The sequence below is a fragment of the Mesocricetus auratus genome, unplaced genomic scaffold (genome assembly GCF_017639785.1).
Source record: "Mesocricetus auratus isolate SY011 unplaced genomic scaffold, BCM_Maur_2.0 Super-Scaffold_6730, whole genome shotgun sequence".
Classification (NCBI taxonomy): Eukaryota; Metazoa; Chordata; class Mammalia; order Rodentia; family Cricetidae; genus Mesocricetus; species Mesocricetus auratus.
This window is the reverse complement of record NW_024429184.1, coordinates 103,284,496-103,306,959: the sequence shown is the minus strand read 5'-3', so window position 1 is coordinate 103,306,959 and position 22,464 is coordinate 103,284,496. Positions and strand designations below refer to the sequence as shown.

Below are 22,464 nucleotides of genomic sequence, written 5' to 3'. Positions count from 1 at the left end.
TTTCCTAGTATGCATCACCATCTCAATTCATCCCCTGAGCTTTAGAACTTCTCCTACTGTGCCACCACTTCTGCTGCTTTCTATCTGGGACTAAACCCTCTAGCTTCTGCCTGAAGACTACCTCTCTTCCACCTGTGGTATATTCACAAGACTGGAGCTGAGAGATTCTAGAGGCTTTGGGGGCTGTTGAATTTTGCAGGATCCTAACCTGAGAGCTAAGATCACGGGAAACAGGAGGTGAGGGCCCTGACAAACTCATTGACATCTCACATTTCCTGTGTCTATATATGAGTAGATGGCGGTGGCATCTTATTATCACATCAGAAAATACACAGCATAACATCATTTGTCCATCCTGAGGCTAGCCTTTGGGGATCATTAGAATTAGATCCTCATAACATGGGGCTATTGGGTCAGGCTCCAAGCAGTCAATATCTGGTTGTTAGAGAGTAAGAGATACTCCTTATTGTCCTTGGCGTTTCATTTAGAGGACTCTTGTCTCTACAAGAGACAAAAATTACTTTATTCTTTTAAAGGGCTACATGTGAATTGTACTACTGACTCCTGTAATCTATCATTGTCCCTCTTTGTTTCATTTTTAATTTTTACATAAAGCACAGAAAAAAAGAGAATGTACATCTTTATGAAATCTTTCTCTGATGACATTTTCATGGTGACTAATTTCTCAAGGTGAGACTGATAGAATGAGTTTTGCTAGGTGGCTCATTAAATAGTAGATGACTAGACGGTCAGTGAGAATGGGTTCCTCCCTCATAATCAGCAGTCTATAAAACCAGGAAATGAAACTGCATGATCTGAGTTATTATATAACTCTAGAGGTTCTATTGTCCAGTGTTTCCATCAAATGAACTGGAGGCTAAAATTGGAGAAGATAGTTCTATTTCATTCCAAGCTTGGAACAATAGGTCAAAGACATCTCAAAAACGAATTAATTATTAATTAATTAATAAGGAATGGAAGGAATGGAATGTGAGGGATACATAGAAAGAGGAAAAGAGGGAGAGAGGATAGGAAAGCTGTTCCCAATTTTCCAAAAGGGAAAGATCTCAGAGATTTTACGATACTATGGATAGAATATTCCCGTGCTTAGCACAATTCATTGGCCTTGGACATGTTGTTCCACCAGCAGAGCTTTAGGTAAACTTGCTCTTTCCTTGAAAACTAGTTTCAGGATTGGAGAGGTGGTTCAGCAGTTAAGAGGAATTGCTGTTCTTCCTGAGGGCCTGGAACTCAATTCCCAGACCCCATGTTGGCAGTTTACAACTGTTTGTAACTCTGGCTCAGGGGATCTAATTCCTTCCTTGGACCTGTGGGTATCCACACTCCAGTGACTATCCTCATAGAGACACACACATAAAAATAAAGCTTAAAAAAGGAAAGGTAGCTTCAGCTCTGCCTTAGTCATTATTCTATTGCTGTGAAGAGATGCTATGACCAATAAATCTCTTATATAAGAAAGCATTTAATTGGGGATTGCTTTCAGTTTCAGAATTTAGTCCATTGTTGTCATGGCAGGGAACATGGCATACTACCATGCAGGCAGGCATGGTGCTGGAGAGGTTGAGAGTTCTACATTCAGACGCCCAGGCAGTAGGAAGAGATAGACACTGGGCCTAGTTTGAGCATCTGAAACCCCAAAGCCCATCTTCCAACAAGGCCATGCCTCCTAATCCCTTTCATGCACCCAAGAAGCACCACTCCCTAAGGAATATACTATTCAAGCCACCATAAGACCCAACACCTTTGCTCCTATTAACAGACTAAATGAAATGGTGAGAGACAGTGATTGGTAAAGGAAGAGGGACACAAGACAAATATCTTTTGTCAGACTTGGAAAACCATATAAAGTGGGTGGAGAAAACATCACAATTACTTCTCCAAATTTCCGATGTAATGTGTGAGAATGGCTACAAGCTAAACAAAAGGGAAGAAGATGGAGGTGCTGAGCTTTTGTTGATATACTTCAAAGAAAGGCTATTTCTTCCTGGTAAAGCTTGGCTATTTTTATGAATTCATTTTATCCTATCATCTATCTTCTTTTTAAAGTGCTCTGTTACATGAATAATGGTCAAAAGAATGGGACCTGAGTTGTATCTCTGACCCTGAATAGAAACATGACATTCTGAACTTCTGAAGAGTCCATGAGTTCACAAGATTACTATCTAGGAGGAGGCTTTAATATCACTCTCCTATGAAAGTCAACCCAAATGGACCTCAGCAGGAAAATACTTCTCAAGAAAGCTATTTTTCCCAGAGATTTTTGCAATAGATAAAACCTCCTTTAAAATGCACTTAACCACAGTGGTCTCCCCAGCTGTGGTCTCCTCTGACTCCTAGACTGATTTCACCTGTAATGGTCCCTCTGGAAGGCATCAACTCTCACCTCTGAAGATGTTCCACACTATCTTGTAATAAACTCCACCTGTCTGCCTTCTACAGCGCATGAATGTAGAAACAGATGAACTCATTTGTGTCTCTTCAATGTCAGAAAAGTGATTAACATTAAATTAACCAACTTCAAGGGTTTCATTGGCAGCATTTGATAGGTACTTTACTTTCCTTGATAGTCCTGGTTATCTACCAATGTCTACTTTCAAAGTGCACATCACAGAGTAAATCTGAACCTATATGTATATCTACATAAAGAGTAAATAGAGTTTAGAGGTTGCAGAAGTTTAAGAGATTACAAAAGTCATAAAAGAAGGGAAACTAAGAGAAATTCAAAGACATCTGTGGGAAGTGAGATAGCATACTTGGGAAGAGACAGCTGCTGTTGTCGGCTACAAGATCAAAGTTGAGTCCAGCTACAGAAGTGAGATGGCAAAACATAGTCTATAGAAATGAATGATGGATAGATGGATAGTAGGTCCAGATAGGTGAGCAAGGAAAGGGGAGTTTATAATCCAAGCAGGCTATGTCAGCAACAAGGACTGAGCTGAGACAAAATTCTTTAGAGAGTTTAGAATTACTTGCCTGTTAGTGCTTGCATCCAACCAGATAGGAACTTTCACATCAGTGATACATGTCCACTCTTTACAGGGTCGTGATGAAGGAGTCATAACCTTTCCTCAGTCTTGTAGGTCATCAGTAAATTCTCAGGTCTGATTTTTCTGATACAATTTTTAAGCACTCATGAGGCCAGGCTATCCCAACTCACCTTAATAATTTATAAGGTGGCACCCTTTCTGATCTCAGAAATGAATAATTTATCAATCCATACCATGTGAGTAGTATTAAAGTCGTTCAGTCTACTCAGGTACTCAGGCCCAGAGTCATGCTCCATATTTAAAATGTAATCAAAAGCTGCTTACACAATGAATTCTTTCTGAGCAAGCCTCAGTTTGAAAACATATATGGTTTGAATACTGTGGAATAACATGCCAGATCTCAACACTAGGAACTATGATCATCAACCCTGAATTCTATTGACAGTGATCACAAGACTAGAGAGCAGTGATAACTTTTGGATAGAATTTTTGGAAACAGTGATGTGAATGAGTGTAATTCAGGGAACTAGGTGCCATCTAGAGCCAGTGCTTTCCTGAGTTTGCTTCCTTCCCCCAAGAAGAAAAAAGAAACGCGGACAAATAGTGAGCAGAGAACTTACAGATTTATTAAGGAAAGGTGAGACAGAATACTCAAGTCCAGAAGTGATTCCAAGAGAAGACCACCAACCCGCCTTCCTGCCCAGTGGCCTTTTACTATTCTGATGGTGGCAACTGGATAGACACTGGGGAAAGCTTTACTGATATCGACCATTTCTTTAGTGACTTGTGATCCAAGCCATTGATTCTTACACATCCTTTGGGTGCCTTCTGTTTATAATTAGATAGGTAATAATATATTACCTTTGCAATCAGAGGAGTGGTCACACATCATGGTCACATTTGTCTATTTCTATTCCAGCTCATTTTACTTGTTTTTTAGGGTGTCGATGATTCCCTTCCCTTTCCAGGCTATATGCAGTTTATAATCTATCATGGGCCTATGGAGAGACAACTCCTGTCTCAACAGTATTTGCACTTCCTCCTTCCTCTGTAGATTCCCACAGTATTCACGTAATAGTCTAAGACATGATGGACATTAAATTGTGTTATTCACTCCAGCTAATTGAGAGGTTCACTATTCTAAATACACAACTTATGTGTGTATGTGGTGGAGAAATATGCATGCCTATATGTTATTTGCATGTACACATGTATAAGCAGGTATAAATGGACATGTGCATACCTGCATTTGTAGGCCAGAGATTGATATGGTGTATCTGCCTTTATTGTTCTCTATCTTGTACTTTGAGACAAAGACTCTCCCTGCACCTGGAGCTCACCAATCTGGCATGATTAGACAACCTTTGAGCAACAAGGATCTGCCTGTCTCTGCTACCCTATGTACACCACCACACTTGCCTATTTATTCAAGTTCTAGACATGTGAACTTCAGTCCTCTGTCTACACATCAGGTGTTTTACTGACTGGGTCACCTCCCCTCCCCACAAATGCACACACAGTTCTCTAGAACTGGGTTTTGTAAATAACACCATTGATGAAAAATATAGCTCTCACCTCTAAGGGAATAACAGTTAATTCTATAGCTAAATATGAGTGATCATGGATCAAGGATAAGGATTCAGGTCAACTCAAACATAATGTTCCAATCTGGTAATACGAAGTTTTGTAGCAACTGTTCAAAAAAGTCATAAATTAAGACACCTTTTAAATATGTTGGGGAAACATAAGGAAGGTAGGTAACAGCAAAGAGAAAAATGTCTGTTATCCTGGTAGCATTCACATTCTCTAGATTGATGTATTGATGCCAGCACATTAGAAGAAAATGTGACTCACAGTCACAAGGACAGATGTGTGCATCAGTGCATACACAGAGGTGGGCAATAAATGGCTATTAAGAAGCCTAAAGAAGTCCAAGATAACTTGGTTCCAGTTCTACAACTTCCACAGTCCACAGCGTCAAAAGCTCTCATTGGTCAATCAGCCATGTAGAAATTTTAGCATGGGCACAGCTATTATTTTTATGTGAATTTCAGATCATACCATTAACAAATAAAATTGACTGACCATTTTTTTCTATAACATTAGGTTCTACTTGGTCATCTCAGGATTTGATCAGAGTATCTCTTACCAAATATAACTTTGTATTGTCAGTGTGTGTGTGTGTGTGTGTGTGTGTGTGTGTGTGTGTGTGCATTTAACACTGTTACAAAGAAATAATTGCCTGACATTGTCACCAAGATATTCCTTGTTTTAATAAAGCCTCTTCCTCTAGGCATAATGTACCATTGCCATTATGGAGCAGAGATGAACTTCGCAGATAGTGATGGAAATGGAGTTAGAGCCATATAGTGGCAGCTGATGTCTATGGGAATAGCAATAAGGCTACTACCAATCACTACTAGAGAGAGGGGAGAAAGGTCACAGAACCATCACTTGACATTGCTGCCATTACTCTCTTCTGCCCCCTAGGCTACTGTGATTTTAGAGAGATGCTGAAGTAATATAAGAGGTGGGAGTTTAACTAGAATGGAATTCCATGATGCAATCTTTGTGAAATTTTTCAAATAACAAGGTGAGCCTTTTCAATGACACAATTGTTAAGAGTTTCCTCTACTTCTGTAAGTAATCCCCCAGTCATATTTCTCTGAGTTCATTTGATCACCAAACTGGGTTTGGTTGGAGGCCTTGTCTGTCTTTCATCAATGCTCTATTTGGGGTGAATAAATATGTGTTCCTATCTCCCCTGAAAAGACTATGCAATCAACCCATTATTTGTTTTCTATATTCAAACCTACAGAAAAATGTGTCATATACTGAGTAAGTGCACTAAAATAATAATATCCCGAGGCAGCTAAACTATCAACAAAACATATAGCCCTGCCACTGTTTTCTTACATCTTTCTCTATTTGTAAAAGTAAGGTTATGAAATAGGCAAACTCAAGGGTCTTTCGCTGTTCTAGAATTCTCTACTATAATTCTCATCAATCAAGACAGCACTGCAATGTTATTTAGCATTTTCTAATTCCATTCAGAGTCTATAAAACTGTAGATAATTTTGAATACATTCTCTGCAGTTTGTAAAGAGTAAACATGTGTACACTAATTCCACTGGGCCCAGTTGTGTAGCATCTCCAAGAGAATGGTCCTAGGCAGCATTCTGTAGCGTTGAATATGACTGTCTTGCTTAGTTGCCTATGAGTGTGGCTGCCTTTCTGTGACCAAACATGGTTCTGTCCCTGTATCATGAATTCACAAGGACTACAGTCAGCTTTCTTTTACCCTTTCACCATTTTCTCTTTGTTCTTTTTTCGATCACTACAGTCATTGGCCACCCTGTGGACAGTAGATTAGAAGAACTTCAGAGAGCCTGATTTATAGTATATTTAATGTTACAGTTATATTCTTTTTTCATATTACATTAATTAGTACATTCCTTATATCTAAAATATTAAGTGACCAAAATTTCCACTGGAAGGCCTAGAAGATTTTAATATATTTCTATTATTTTATTTCTTTACACCCCTTTTTAAATCATATTTTTAATTCTTTGAGAATTTTGTGTATGTATTAAAACAGATTCACTAGCTAACCTTCCCAAGCTGTTTCCTCAGGGATTGGATTGCTCTAATGAACTATGACTATGGGCATTGCACCTTTTGGATTTCTTTAAACTCAAACTGAATATAACCTAGCACGTGATCCAAGGAAAGAAAGCGAATGAAGACAGAAGAAAAGAACAGAAAGAACAACTCTAGACCTTGGTTCTCAACCTGTGGGTTACAATGCCTTTAAACACTTTGGGGGTAAAATGACCCTTTTATCGGGGTCATCTAAGACCCTTGGGAAATACAGATATTTGTATAATAATTCATAACCATAACAAATTACAGTTATGAAGTAGCTACAAAAATAATTTTCTGGTTGGGGGTCACTACAGCATGAGGAACTGTATTAAAGGGTCGCACGCAGCATTAGGAAAGTTAAGAACCAGTGCTCTAGAGTGTTTTCAAAATTTCCTGAAGTTGGATTTGTGTGGTGTCTTCTTTCCTGAGTAACTCCCCTTCAATTGATTTTTCTACTGAAACAGCTCAAAGGTGCCAAACTACCTGTTCTGGGAACAGTTACACATGATTGTAAATCATCTTATTAAACCTTTTTAGAATTCTTGTAATCTGGGTCGCCTCTTTTCTCTTAGTTCCTACAGTAATAGCAATATGTTGTAAGAAGAAGAAATAAGTGTTAATATTCCTCAAAAGGTCTCCATGGAAATCTTTCACTGTTTGAGTAAGGATACCTCCTGCCTCTTCTGTACTGCATCTAAGAGGAGAACCTGTAACTCAAGCCCAGAGCAGGGCAGCCTACATTTCTCTATGGTACCTTGGGTCACTTTCTAATTTGCAAGATAAAGACCATAGCTCTTACTTTCGTTCAGGACTTCATATAAACCAACTCAAGTTACTCAGGACAAGACCCTTTAATAAAGGAAACTCAGTGGCTGCTTTAGAAGTCAAAGAGAATGACTATCAAAAGGTAAAATAGTTGCCTTTATTCCTTGGGTCTTGCGTAACTCATTGTGGTTTTCTTTTCTATTTAATGTCACTGTAAGTACAATAAAGCTAAAAACGTAAACTATAAACAACATCTTTACCATTAATCTCTCAATTATACAACTCAAACACACTGAAATTGCATATAATTCTTGCTATGTAACTTGCACATGACAAATATTTCACCATTAACAGAACAGTAAAAACACTACACAAAAATACTGAAATGTTTTACCCTGCTTTTCAGTAAGTGCACATGCTAACAACACTCTGCCAGTGACATTGCTAAGTAAGAAAGCACCGAAAGAAAATGAACTGTGTCAGTTTCATATACTCAAAAGAGACAGCAGTGATTGTCTTCACTTTCTCGCCATTGAGTTTACTAATTCACTTTCTGCAAATCCGCAAAGAATCATAATTGAAGCATAGTCTAATTATACCCATTATTCTACACATAGTATCTTATCCTAATTAACTTTATGTTGCTATGATTAAACACTGAATGAAACAACTTAGGATAAGAAAGGGGTTTATTTGGTGTATGTTTGCATGTCAACAGTCCATCACTGAGAAATGTCAGGTCAGAAACTCAAGCAGGAACCTACAGACAAGAACATAAAGAAGCTGTGATCTTGAAAGAATGTTACTTTCTGCCTTACTTACTATGTTCTTCCTCTGCCAACTTTCTTTTATACCCAGGCCTAACCCCAAGAATGGCACCTCCTACAGTAAGCTTGTCCCTCCCACATCAATCGCTAGTCAAGACAGTACCCATAGACAGGTTCATGGGCTGATCTGAAAAAGCTATTCTTTCACTGAGGCTCCCTTTTCCCAGGTGTGTCTAGTGGACAATCAAAGCTAGGCATCCCATTACCTTTCCAAAAAACAAAACAAAACAACAAAAAACAAAAACCATGAAACTCTTTGCTCATAAACTTGGATTTTGATCTGGTTCACATATAATTCCTAATAGTCATCATGAAGAAGCATCCAAGGCAGTTCAGATTCCTATGAGTCAGACAATAATTCATATTCATTGTTTGGCTTCAAAGATATTCTGAGTGCCTTTCTCCCTGTCACAATAAATTCAAAGACACTGAGTTTTTTAACATCTCACAGAGCATCGTGTTAGAATGTAATTTAGGATTTAGCGGAAAGCTTTGGAGTTAACCAATAGAGTGAATGAGCTATTTTAGGAATCTGGTGGTTAAATGACTGCAATAATTAATTCAAATGTAATGAAGAGAGTTACTCACTTTGCACCCCAAATGCTAGATGAAGAATATGAATCAAAATCAAATGTCCTAGGCTTCCTTCAGTGTCCATACCTTGTGCTTTAGAGCTTGGTTCTGGCTCAATTTTCAAGTCATCAAATACACACACACACACACACACACACACACACACACACACACAAAGAAATCTTCACAATTGAGTGGGTTCTAGCAGAAAGCAAACAAACAAAACTTGCATAACTGTATCCAAACATTCTCTGACAGATTTCCTAGTGACTAAACTCAGACTAGCAATGTATACAATAAACATATTTTCCCCAAACAAAACTCTAATAGTTTCTGCTTAAACCCTCAAAGACATCAGTCACAGCAAAGGCATATTGTATAGTGAATGCAAGCTCCTGCAAAGAAACCCAACTTCAAACTGAAACCTTTCTGCAAGGCTAATTAGAACTAATTAGAACTTCCACAACTGTAAAGAGTTTGGAATGTTACAGGTCCAGAACTTAATTACAATCCATCTTGACTATATTTAGCTATCTAAATAATCATTATTTGCCCAACTCTGTGTCAGACTTAACATCCTGAGAATACCAGACAAAACCTTTTGGACTCTATTAACTTAACAAAAACATAGATTTCATCAATGAAAAGGATAAGTCATCAGATAGCATCCAAAAGACTGATAGCTGAGGGGTTTTTCACATTGCTGTGACCATCTACTTAATGTTTCCATTGTGTAAAATGAGAAAAGATTGTTTTAAAATAAAACATAAAAGTAACTTGATTGATGACCAACATTGTTCTTTTACTATGAAAACTTCACAAAACTGCTTCTACATTAGAATATTGAATCTGGGGTTAACGAAATATGTGTTCCTGGGCAATGGTCATTCATAATTGGCTCTAGAATAAACTGTCTTTCATCCCATTTGACATGAGGGCTGTAATTTGGGGTCCACAATAGTCATCCTTGGATTTATCTCCATTTTCAATTTGTCATGGAAACATTTTGATATGTAATTTCAAAAAACACCAGCATAACTAATGAAACTGCTTATGTGACTGGTTCTATTGTGTAAAAGTCTTGATTAAAGGAAATGAGAAAAACGGGAAACTATTCTTATTGAAGATGCAAGTACCAAGGGGTAGGAATGTTGTTCTTTTCTCTTTTTTTCATTATTTCTGACTCTGCCCTTGTCTACAAAAGTAAAGCAGTTTTTCCAAGCTAAGCAAATTCTCAAAACCTGTACTATATAAAACAAAATGCTTTAAATAAACGAACAGAAAACTTAATATTATACACTGCACAAATCAAAGTCAGAGTTAAATGAAACAGTTTACTTGCATTCAAGTCTTTAATTTCCCATTGGCCAAGGATGCCTACACAGATGATAATAGCTTATTGCTGATATATGTACAGAGGAGTAAAAAGTAAATATTGTTTTCCTTTAGAATATGAGCCAACCAAATTATAGAGACTTTCTGTGCAATCTCACAGAATTCAAATTACAGTAAACACATCCCCCTAAAATAGTTTATATAAGTATATTCAGCTAATCCAAAAGGATATATGTTAATTTCTGTTCCATTTTGTATAGGCACCTGAAAACATTTATTTTTATGCATTGTTAATGTGGTAAGCCTGGGAAATTTAAAAGGAATAAAGTATAGTCTGCTAATGAAAACATGCTTACACACTTACACACATTCTTGTATACTGGAATTGTAGCACAATGAGTTCCCAACACAATTAACTGTTTGACATCAAAGTGGTGTTTAGTTCTGAATGCTGCTGTATAAAATCCTTTTTAAAAAATACTTATGTTTATACTTGATTGAATTTTAAAGGATGAGAAAGATTTCATTATGTAAAGAAAGAAAGTTGGGAAGGAATTTGGAATGAGAGAAGAGGAATGTGAAGCTTCATAGGGAGTCCCAGAAAAGTGCAGATGTTTAAACAGGTACTCAAGGGAGAGACCAAGCCATTAAATCTAAGAGAAATGTCTGGATAGTAACAGTGTATGATGGTCTCAGTCTGTATAATTTTTAAAAACTTGATTTTACTGTAAATACTAGAAATAAAAATGTTCATAAAATAAACAAAACACCTTCCATGCACATGTTTACATTTTCAAGGTCTGCCTAATTAACAGCAAACTTTGTTATGGAAAACAGATGTTTTGGCCAGTTAGTGTGCACTGTGTCTGAGTGCGTGCTATTTGGAGCTCTGCCTTGCATCACATATCTCTTACAGCACTGGTTTTATCTATGTATTTTATTATATTGGGGCAGAACACTTAATGAATGGCATAAATTTCCCTGAAGCACTAACTAGCAGCAGCAAGTTGGTGTTAATATCACTCTGAACAGTCATTTTCATAATCTCTCATTAGGAAATTACATTTCACAAATGGCAAAAGTTTGGAGGAAATGAAAGTAAAATGGGACTAGAAATGTGAAAACCCATGAGGGATTTCTGGGTAAAGAGCATTCATGTCCTACTATTTTCTTAATTTTAAGCACACACTTTTATTTATGATACATATTAGGATGCTCAGTTGAGAGGACTGAACTAACTATAAAACTACAAATTTGACATTCTCATAGAATAAAGTAATTCCCCAGTATTCGTACATGATAGCAATGTTCTATAATGCAGGTAAGTGATTCTAGTAGTCTAAACAGGCCATTCTGCTTTTAATCACAGTAATATCTGCTTACTAAATAATATAAAATTATGGATTTTGAAAAATAAAACAAGAGTATTCAGTAAGATATGTTAGAGAATACTCAAGTGTTCATTCTATGTTAAGCAATGTATTACAAGCACTTACATGATATGATTAACTTTCAAACCACCTAGGAGACACTAGGAATATCAAAAATCAGCAATTGAAGAAATGTACCTAGAAACACCATGTTATTTGCCTTGTGAAAAAGAAAAAAGACATATAAAGAGGTAATGTAAAAAAGACTTCAATAAAATCAGTGTTAGGAACAAAGGTGCAGAGAATAGAAAATCAAGGCTCCCAAAGCAAACAAACAAAATGCCTTACTATATAAATAGTAAAGTACTTAAACATATACCTCATCAAAGATAACGGCAAAGAAGCACAGGGTAACACACTGTCATTTAATTATCTTGAGGACACAAAAACACAATATAATGTACACCTATCACAATGACTATAATCTTTTTAAATTTAAACAAAATGAAAATGCCAGGGGGTAGCAAGCATCAAGAGGAACTTGGACTCAGCATGTAAAAAAAAAAGTCATGGCATGAGAACTTTGAGGAAAGTTTGCAATTTGTAAACAATTAAATACATACCATATTATCTGACCACTTTAGTATAATTTATTTACCCAAGAGAAAACATATGAACTCACAAACACCTATGCAGACGAGTCAATCACAGCTTGATTTTAATAGACTAAACTATATCCAATGAAACTATTCATCAGCATGTAAGGCAAGTTGGGCTTAATCTTTGTAATGTTATGCAGCAATAAAAATAAACTACAGTATCGGTATACTCCCGCATAAACAGACTTTATTATTCTGGGTGGAAGACACTAAGCTTTGAGCCTGGTGTTAGTTACAGTATGGAGGGCATTAGAAAAGACAAAGTAACCTGCGGAGTGAGGTAAAGCAGATCTGTGTGTGTTAGGAGTGAGACTAGACAGGAGGAGTCAGAATTAGGAAGTGCGAGAGGACACAGACACAGTGACAAACGTGGTCATTGTCTGGGGTTAGCTGGTGCTTTCACAGATGTTGAACTGGAACTGTGACAAACACCTGAAATTTCATGAGTCAATTAGTCTCAGATAAATCTTTTTAAATATTTATGCATGTCTCTATGAAGGTTTTTTGTTATTTTGTTTTTTGCTATCATCTTGATCAGTGAGAATCATCACCCACATTTACCAACAGCTATCCCTAGGGAGAGAAAGAATTGGAGTTTGCTTTTGTTTTGTTTTGTTTTTTTTATTAGTTAATTTTCATTTTCTTAATATCCCAAAACAATTTTTAATCATTTACTTAAGAATGAATGTTCTTCCCTGAGGATATTGGTGACATGTGCCTGTACAGCTCTTGGGAGATGGGAGGCAGAAAGAGACAGAATTCAACGCCAGCTTTGACTACAGAAAACAACCACTAAATCTTCTTCAGAATTTAGGGTTCTTTGAAAAATACATCTATCTCTACATTAACAAAAGAATAGAGTAAAAACAAGCTTAGAGCCACAATGTACTCTACTTTTTTAAAGTATGACTTCTTTACAAGAAAGGTAAGTTCTGTGTTGAGAAAAAACAATGCACTTTAAAAGCAGTCTACTCCAGTTGAGAAGTTGTCCATTACGCTGGTAACTATTTCCCTACTTAAGTTTGTCAAAATAACCAGGAGTCATTTGTAACACTTTGCATATGAAGATTTACTGTGGCTTCCTTGCCCTTAGGTTCTTAGACAGGAAAAGATTAGTGAACAGAGACAAGAGACAGCTCAGTCCTTTCTTTGGTGAGTCACTGAGCCTACTCGTAATAACAGAATTTTAATTAGGTAAACGAATCAACTACACGCTACCAGAATCTTATGTTAGTCATTCAGCATGTTTTTGTAAATGGTATCACATGTGTCCCTTTTTTCGAGGTCTCAGTGCCACACTCATGCCTACCGGACAAATGACAGTTACACAGCATCGGCGGCCAAGATCTCTTAGAACTCCGCATCGTGGAAGAGAAGGGCCGTGTGACGCAGAGGTCATTGCTAAGGCTGCGTTCTCATTTAGACGTGACTATCAGCAGCAGACCTTGTGCCGAGCTTTCTTGGCCTCAGTTTCCCCTACTTTCAAACAAGAGGAGTCATGCTGTCCTGTTTCTGGTTCTTCTCCAAGCACATCGGCCCTGCATTGATGTCCCTGCCCCGTGTGCTACACAGATGCACTGTCCCACCGTGTTTGGCAGCCAGGTATCCTTTAGGTACCATACCAGTCTCCCCTCGACGTCTGCTGGCCTCTGTGGCCTCCTCCCAAGGCTCTGCTGGGCCTGCCAGGGTGCGCCAGAACTTTCACCCGGACTCTGAGGCAGCCATCAACCGCCAAATCAACATGGAGCTGTACGCATCCTACGTGTACCTGTCCATGGCCTACTACTTCTCCAGGGATGATGTGGCCTTGTACAACTTCTCCAAGTATTTCCTTCGGCAGTCCCTGGAGGAGAGGGAGCATGCAGAGAAGCTAATGAGGCTGCAGAACCAACGCGGAGGCCGGATCTGCCTCCAGGATATCAAGAAGCCAGACCAAGATGACTGGGAGAGCGGACTGCGGGCCATGGAATGTGCTCTGCTCCTGGAAAAGAGCGTAAACCAGTCGCTGCTGGACCTGCATACTCTGGCCTCAGAAAAAGGAGATCCTCATTTGTGCGACTTTCTGGAAACCCACTACCTGAATGAGCAGGTGAAGTCTATCAAAGAATTAGGTGACCATGTGCACAACTTAGTCACCATGGGGGCTCCAGCTGCTGGCCTAGCGGAGTATCTTTTTGACAAGCACACCCTTGGAAGTGAGAGCAAGCACTAAGGCAGAGGCTGCCTTTCCAGTACCCTAGTGAGTCCCAAGACCTGGAGTTAGCGGTTGCCTGCTTTCTTGCCCTTAAAATTCAACTCTGTCTTTACATTCTCTTTTTTGGACTATTCTGCCAGTGTTTTGTAGAGATAATTTGCTCACCCCGGTATTAACCACAGCTTTCTGCCCACGCCAAAATACTAATATTTTCCCAGCCTAAAAGATAGCCCAAAATACTATGGTATAAAAAGGATGGAAAACACAACACTGAAATTAGATACAAGATCATGCTCTTAGAATGTTATTAAATGTTGTTCCTAACCATGAACCTTAATCGAAATTCCATAATTTTCAATTCAACAATCTGTTCTGTATTCGAGATCTTATGCACAATGCTCAGGCAGGAAAATATGCAATCTATAATATAGTATAATATAATATAATATATAAATAACCCTAAAACAGAGAAGATGTAGAGTACTATGAAAATCACACGTGCAAATTTTTTGACAACTATTCTATTTTCCCAGTGTGTTATAAGAAATGGCAATGTATGGAGATGACCTGGGTTTTTTTCTTTTTAAACTTTCATGTCAAATTTGGCATTAGCTACATTGGGTATCAGTGGTGGTATTGGGCAGCTTAAGTGGATTCACATTTTAAGGGTTCTGAGAAGTCTTTTAATTAAACACACAAAAAACAAAATCAAAAATGTGCTTTTCTGTTTCAGTGTTTGTCAATCGTATACTATCTATAGGTAGAGTGATTTAGGTTTGTTTTATTATTGTGTTGTTGTTTTTTTGTGGGGACAGGGGAGGGTGTCTTTAAAGAATGAACTGCAATATAACAGAGTAAGCTTGCTTGGTTTCAGACTCTATACCAGACTCTAGCCACAAGGTTGTATAGCCTCCCTTTCAATATAACTGAGAGGGAAAAACCTCTCATAAAATGCATTTTTAGGGTATTTAGAATGGGAAAGAAAGAACAGTGGAGCAGAGACGTCAAGAAGGGATCCAGAATGATGACAGCTTCCTACTGGGCAAAGGATTTTGTTGTTTTTGATTTTGGTTTGTTTGGGTTTTTTGTTATGGTGGTTTTTTGTTTTGGTTTCGTTTTTTGTTTGTTTGTTGTTTGGTTGACTGGTTGGCTGGCTTGTTGCTTGGTTGATTCGTTGATTGGTTGGTTGGTTGGCTAGTTGGCTGGTTGGCTGGCTAGTTGGCTGGCTGATTGGCAGGTTTTTATTTGGGGGGAAGGGGGGAGGTGAGAGGGAGATGTTTGGGGAACAGATATTGGAGTCTATTAGAGAACTATCTGATGGATAGGAAAAAATATGTGGATGTAAGGAGCACAGGATGGATGAATGAAGTCACTACAGGTGTGGTAAAAGGAAATACCTCCCAAGATTCCAGTCGAGAAATGTTTAAAACATTGAACACTCAGAAGATTAACCTGAAAACCACAGGAAGGTCTATTGTTAGTTTGAGTCATCTGAGACACAGACGACAAGAAATTGGTGTACAAGAAGCTAGGGAAAGCTGGAAGAAAATGAGGGAAAGAATTGTGCATTGACTCTTACAGGAAGGTCTTAAAACTTATAATCTTGCATTAGACTTCTTATAAGTCTGGTTCTCAGGGAGAGAAAGTAAAGTGTTGGGAGTTGTTTTATGGAAACTGGTCATTCCGTGGATATATGTACAGGGTTATCAAGCAAAAGGTCATTAGAAGAAATTCAGTAGCCCAGACATTGGCCTGCCTACATTCCTTTCTAGTATATTCACTGATTGACTAAATTCCCAATGTACTCAGTGATTTATGAATAAGAAGGATGGGCTCTTAGACACAACACCAATGTTTCCAGGGAAACACCATACATAGGATACCATGGCAGCTGCTGTTAAATCCAACTTTGCTAAACACATTCTGATGTGGTCTTAAATTCATAACGTATTATTTTAGAAGCAAGTTGTGTTACATGGCAGGGTTACATTACATGAGTCTAAGTATATAGAAAGAATTACAGAAAATGTTGAATAATAGATATTAACATGACTGTAAATATATATATTTACATCAAGTTTAGCTGGAGTCTCTTTTAAAGTGATATTTTAAGTGCGCAATTTAAAAACTAATCTGTATTTCAAGACAAATTTCTTATGGAGATCTATCATTGTCAGAAGAAAAAACAAACTATAAGATGAAGAGAAAGGCAAAAAAGTTCAAACAGAATACAAACAAATTGATGCTAGTGAGAATTCAGAGGTGAAATCACTTAAATTTTGTGATCTGATCCATTCAATGAAAAAGGTTACAAAAACAGGATATGGAAAGAAAACTGATGTGTCTCGAGTCTGTTACTGGAAATTGTGGGACTTAAACAGCACTCTCAGCAGGAGAGCTAAGGAGAGGAGAGGAGTGTGTGATGGTGCAGGTCTGCTTGCAATGATTATGTTCGTTTTCCATTTTATTCTGAAGTAGTCTGTTTTGCTGCACAGACATCCTATTATACGTCTTTAGCAAATTTCCTCTTCAGTTTTTCTAGATGAGTGTTTTTCAAACAGCACACCCATTAGTGAGATAGGTTAGTGAGTCACTATCCACTTTGTGAACAAAATAGAATAGAAGTGAATGTTGTGAAGTAAGGATATCGTCCAATGATAATTGCTTCTGGTGTGTGCACATGTATCCTCATGCATTTATGTCTTAGAGAGTGACATTTCTTACTCTGTTGTTGTCATGGGTATTCAACAGCTATTCTTTTGGATAATTATTTCACAGTCTCTTAGCTCCTCAAATCTCCCAATCCCCTTTCCCTACTGTCAGTGGTAATCTTTTTACTCAGAGAGAAATTAGAAGTAATTGCAAGAAATTTTCATACCGTCCCTGCACTGAATGAATCATACCTTTACATTTGTATGCACTTGTTATGCTTTCAGTTAGGCTACAAGGGTTGAAGCAAGCAGCCCCAGCAGGTCCACAGAACCCCAGGATATGGGATGCCTAAGCTGCATAGATTTCTCATCTTCATTAGTTGATTCCCATGAGAATATAAAATGTCATTGTTTTTCTTTAACAAATAGCACCACCCTTAGACTCAGAATACTTCTAGAAAATAGCAAAGCACCATCCTGTATCCATCCCCTTGATGACATTCCTTACAAGATGTACTTCTCTTCTCTACTATGCTCTCAACTGCTCATTTCCAAGTTCAGTTTCACAGTATTTTATGTCTCTGTCAAAGTCACGTGGGTTCTGTGTTTATAAAGTCGTTTTTCCAGCCGCCTCTTCTTCAGCATGAGCAGTGCTGTGACCACTCACTGTTACAAATCTCAGCCACCCTTTCTAACTCCATCATTCCCTCTTGACTTTTAAACCTTGACCCATGCTGGTGTACTATCCTTGCATCTAGATTCTCATATGTATCTGCATTTGTTTCCTGAAGATTTCACCAAACCAGATGAATTTTACTTAATTGTAAATCACATACGTATATAAAAATTCTCCACCTTTGATACCTGGGATTTCATACCAAATATTTGACACTTTTCTTCAGATATATATCAGACATCTCATGATTGATCCATTTAAAGCAAAATTCTTGATTCCCTTGCCCTCCAAAACTTGTATAGTCCCATCTTTTTCCTCCTGTAAGTACAAGTCCATTCTACTGCTTTCTATGATCTATCCATATCTGACACCACACTTTCTTTCCATATTATAGTTCAGAACACTGGTGAGTTCTTTCAATACAACTTCCTAAAGCTTTCGTTTTCTATAAGCTCTGATCATTTCCTGTACTGTTATATTTTATAGCACACCCTTAACAGTTCTGATTGTATCTATTTTTGTGTGCATGGACTTGTTTCTCCACAAATCAGTCAGTGTGGGTTTTGTTTTATTTAGTCCATCCTTAATACTTCTCAGAAATCTTTAATGATTCCCACAATTTAGAAAAAAAGTCAAGTCATGTTGTATAGCATGTCTCACATAGCACTGTGCAATTTCAGCACATAACCATCTTGACCAGATGTACTTTGTGTGTATTTATGAATGTTTGTAATAAATGCTAAGACTTGAGAGACTGTGTGTGTGTGTGTGTGTTAAGTTTCAAGAGTTAACTATCACTATTCCTGAATGCTGTGATATTATAGCTCTATAATTAGCAGGAGTAAAATGGAAGAGAAAGGGGAAGATGAGGAAGGAAGAAGGAGGGGAGGGTTTTAGGGGAGAAAGAATGCCTTTTTGTCAGTATCCCAGATATATTTGTCCCCACTGATCCCTGCACTTCAAATCTGTTCCCTCTGTGATGAATGCTTTACCACTGAAAGCAAATGTAAGTTGCACTCTGGCTCCATTTATATCACTGATGGCCAAGGTACAGACTTCATGATCATCCATTCTAATTTAGTCACTATCTCTTCCATTACTTGGTCCCTCTCCTTTGATTTTGTTTTCTCGATGACATTTATCACCACCTGACACATTTTTGGTTTGCTTAGGATTTCTTCTCTCACTAGGAGTCAAATTCCCTTGGCCAGACCTGAAGAAGACCTACCCGCCTGCTAGTTGGTCCAAAATGATAGCGAATGAGTGAATAATTAAAATATCCTGAAACTAGGTAAAAGTACTAATCCATACTTTTAGAAAACTTGGGCTTAAAACTCATGTTTGAAATTCCAATAATTTTTAAAAAATAAATGAATATTAGGGGAAATGTTAATATTGGAAAAGGTGATCTGGAAGGCTCTCGGGGCACTATCACTAATTAGTAGTACTACTATTACTACCCAAAAGAAAGGAAAACAAGAGATAGGCCCAGATACAGAAACTGGGTAGATTCTAGATTTAGAGCAGACTGGACTTTAAAATCTTTGAAAAGATTCAGGAACAGAACATAAAAATATAAACGGAAACAATAATTTTAAAATGCAGCACTGATCTTGGAGCCATGAAGAGAGTTCCTCTCAGATGTGTCACAGTTTACTGTGCCTGTCGATGAAGAGGCCGTCAGAGCTGGTGATCGGAAAGTCAATAGCTATTTCAGAGCAATGCCTTTCAGAATTGTGGAGGCAGAATGTCAAATCAGATTAAAGGAAACGAGGCGGAAATATGGAACTCTTTTTCAAAGGTTTTTTTTTTCCTCTTTAATCAAAAGCACAAGAGGAAGATGACTGCAAATGTTCTTAGAAAATAAGTCAACAGAAAGGAGAGGCTTGAGAAACAAACAATAGAGCAGGGTTCTAGGAAGAGTGGCATCTAAGATCAAAGCTCAGACATGACCTGGAAGGATTTGTCCTCAGAAACCAGCAAGTTTGGAAGAGGGAAAAAATGGCTGAGTGTCCTTAGAGAAGAAGGAAAATTGAGAGTTCTTGTCTTTGCGGTGCTAGGTTGTCTAACTAAAATAGCAAACAAGATCACTTATGGCAACATGATGATCTATGAAGAAATGCTTCTGTTAACTCTATTCATAACAATTAAACATTGTAACCAAACAAATTATTTTATAAATATGAAGTTTTTGCCCCATGTCTAATTAAAACCTGGGGATTTCAATACATAAAATACTGCACCCATGTTAGATGGTGGATTAAAAGCTACCTATGTGTGGTGTAATGAATGAGAAAACTCAGGATAACAGAAAACAAAGCTCCCCCCGCCTGCAAATTTCTTTTCCAAAGAGAGAAAATGAGAAGGGTGTCAGAAACCCAAAGAGAATGGTAGGGTGGCTGAAATCATGGCTGAAAAGAACTAAGCAGCACAAGATTGCAGTAGCCTGGCGGCTGGCACAGTAAGTGATAGTGAAAACCTTATCCAAGAGGTAAACCAGCAAAGGTAAGGGAGAAGAGACCAGAAGTCCAACCTGTAGGACAAACCCCCAGTTCTTGACAGCCTTGGATACAGTTGATGCTTTTGGTGAAAGAGTGACTCCTCTTGCACTATGGATCAGGGCTGGTGAAGAGTCCCATCTTGTCATTCTTTGTGAGTTAAAGAACTGTGACTAAATACAACCTTAAAAGGAGATCTATTACTTAAGAATGAATTTCTGTGACACCCTGAGAACAAAAGGCAAATGTAAGTCAGAGGTCCTGGAAGTCACCCTGCCACAACGACAGGTTCTTTAAGACAGCTGCAAAACACAGTGGTAGAGAGGCTCACACTCTGATGACTCAAAATGTCCTGGCAACAATAAGCTTGGCTCAGGCAGTGAAGAGTTAAGTAGGATGGTAGGATGAAGCGCTGCCCTCAGTGCCTAGTAACCGACCCCATGAATGGATGGTAACTGCAATAGACCGGAGCCTGAGTCAGCTAGTGGATTAGCCTCCATAGCTAGAAGATTCACTGCTGCAGAGTCTGAGAGCTCCGAAGTTGCAGTATGCTGCTGAACATTCACAATCTGATTCCTCTGAAAGGGGGTTTAGTGTTTACTGGATTGTGAAAACGTTGGGTTCCAGTCGCCTGTATAGATCTCACTGCTATGTTTGCTTCGCCAATCACAATGCTCATCACAGGGGTCAGATCACAGCCCTCACTCACATCACAGGGCTACAAGCTAACACCAGCTAGACTGTATGAACTAAGGAGTCTCCTCCAGGTAGGGAAACCTACCCATCTCAGACTGCAGAGAGGCATGGAGTGAAAAAGACAGAATAAAAACAGGGCTGCTGGATATTTGTCAGTGGGGGACTCAGCAGCAAATCAAATCGCTTGATACAGTGCTCCTCAACCTGCGGTGGTGATCCCCATGGGGGTCACGTATTGGCTGTTCTGCATATCAAATCTTTAAGTTGTAATTGATAACAGTAGCAAACTTACATTTATGAGGTAGCAACAAAATAATTTTATGGTTCAGGGTCACCATAGCAATACTAGCTGTATTGCAGGGCTCATCATTAGGAAATTTGAGAACTTAGAATGACAGGTCTTCAAGTTTCCTTAGCTCTCAGCCCAACCCAGTACAACCACCTGTTGACTCCAATTTTGAAAGTTCTGGAAAGAAGCTAATACAACACATATTTATGTCTTGTGTACCTTGCATGCCATGCACTCTGTTTCCCTTTTATGACATAATACATTGTATCTTCACTCTTTTATTAAAGGGCTAAGGGCTTTTGAGTTGTTTTATAAGCATCCTTCTTACATTTAATTTTGTTCGGAGAGTTTTTCCTGCCTTTTTTATTTCATTCATTTACTATTTCTCCTACATAAGTTTTTAGCTTCACAACACACTCTTTTGCCATTTTCTGTTCTGTGTTCATTGATGATCTACTAGAGGTCTTTAATCAAATTTAAATGTATTTCTATATTCTGTTCATTTCTGTGCTGCTGATACTGTAACATTTTAATTCTTTGTAAGTGGTACTGGAAACTAGCACTCAAAAACAGGCTGCTTACTGAGATCTTCAGATAAATTGGGAAGAGGTATTAAAACTAGCAGATCAAGCTGGGCGTTGGTAGCGCTCAGCACTCAGGAGGCAGAGGCAGGTGGATCTCTGTGAGTTCTAGGCCCGCCTGGTCTACAGAGCCAGTTCCAGAACAGCCTCCAAAACAATACAGAGAAACCCTGTATCGAAAAACAAAACAGCAACAAAAAAGCTAGCAGACCACGATGCAGAACAAGAAGCCTGCTAAAGCAAAGCAACATGATCCCCAAATTAGAGAGACCAAGGGAGATTGTTCAAAGAAAAGTGGATGAATGGCTACTTTTTCTCAAGGCAAATAAGGCAATCTGCTTAATTTGTAGAATTGGTATGATATTTCAAATAGTATGAACTGAAGATGCATTATATGTGCAAACAAACAAAAAATGCAGGTAAACTTAGCAGATATCAAGGTATGTGTCAAGGATTGTGCTGTAAGACCAAACAGCAGAGCTGTGAAAAACTGTCTTCACAACAAAATACTCTTCAAAGAGTTTCCATTCATTCTTCAAACACATTATTAAGTATCCCACTAGTTTTTTTTTGGTTTTTATGAGACAAGTATCCCACTAGTTTTATAATTCCTTCTTTTCTTTTATATTAAAGAGACTCAATGAAGTTTTATTAGCCAAAAGTGTTATTTATTGGTGACTCAAACATGGGACACGCT

The 22,464-nt window shown here is 38.1% G+C and overlaps 1 protein-coding gene across 1 annotated transcript; it reads left to right on the top strand.

The window, feature by feature from the left end:
• The first annotated feature begins 13,576 nt into the window (after positions 1-13,576).
• On the top strand, positions 13,577-15,068 carry Ftmt (ferritin mitochondrial). The gene has a single exon (XM_005069124.3). It carries the CDS (start codon positions 13,681-13,683, stop codon positions 14,392-14,394), a length of 714 nt encoding a protein of 237 aa, XP_005069181.1. The 5' UTR covers positions 13,577-13,680; the 3' UTR covers positions 14,395-15,068.
• The last annotated feature ends 7,396 nt before the right edge of the window (positions 15,069-22,464 follow it).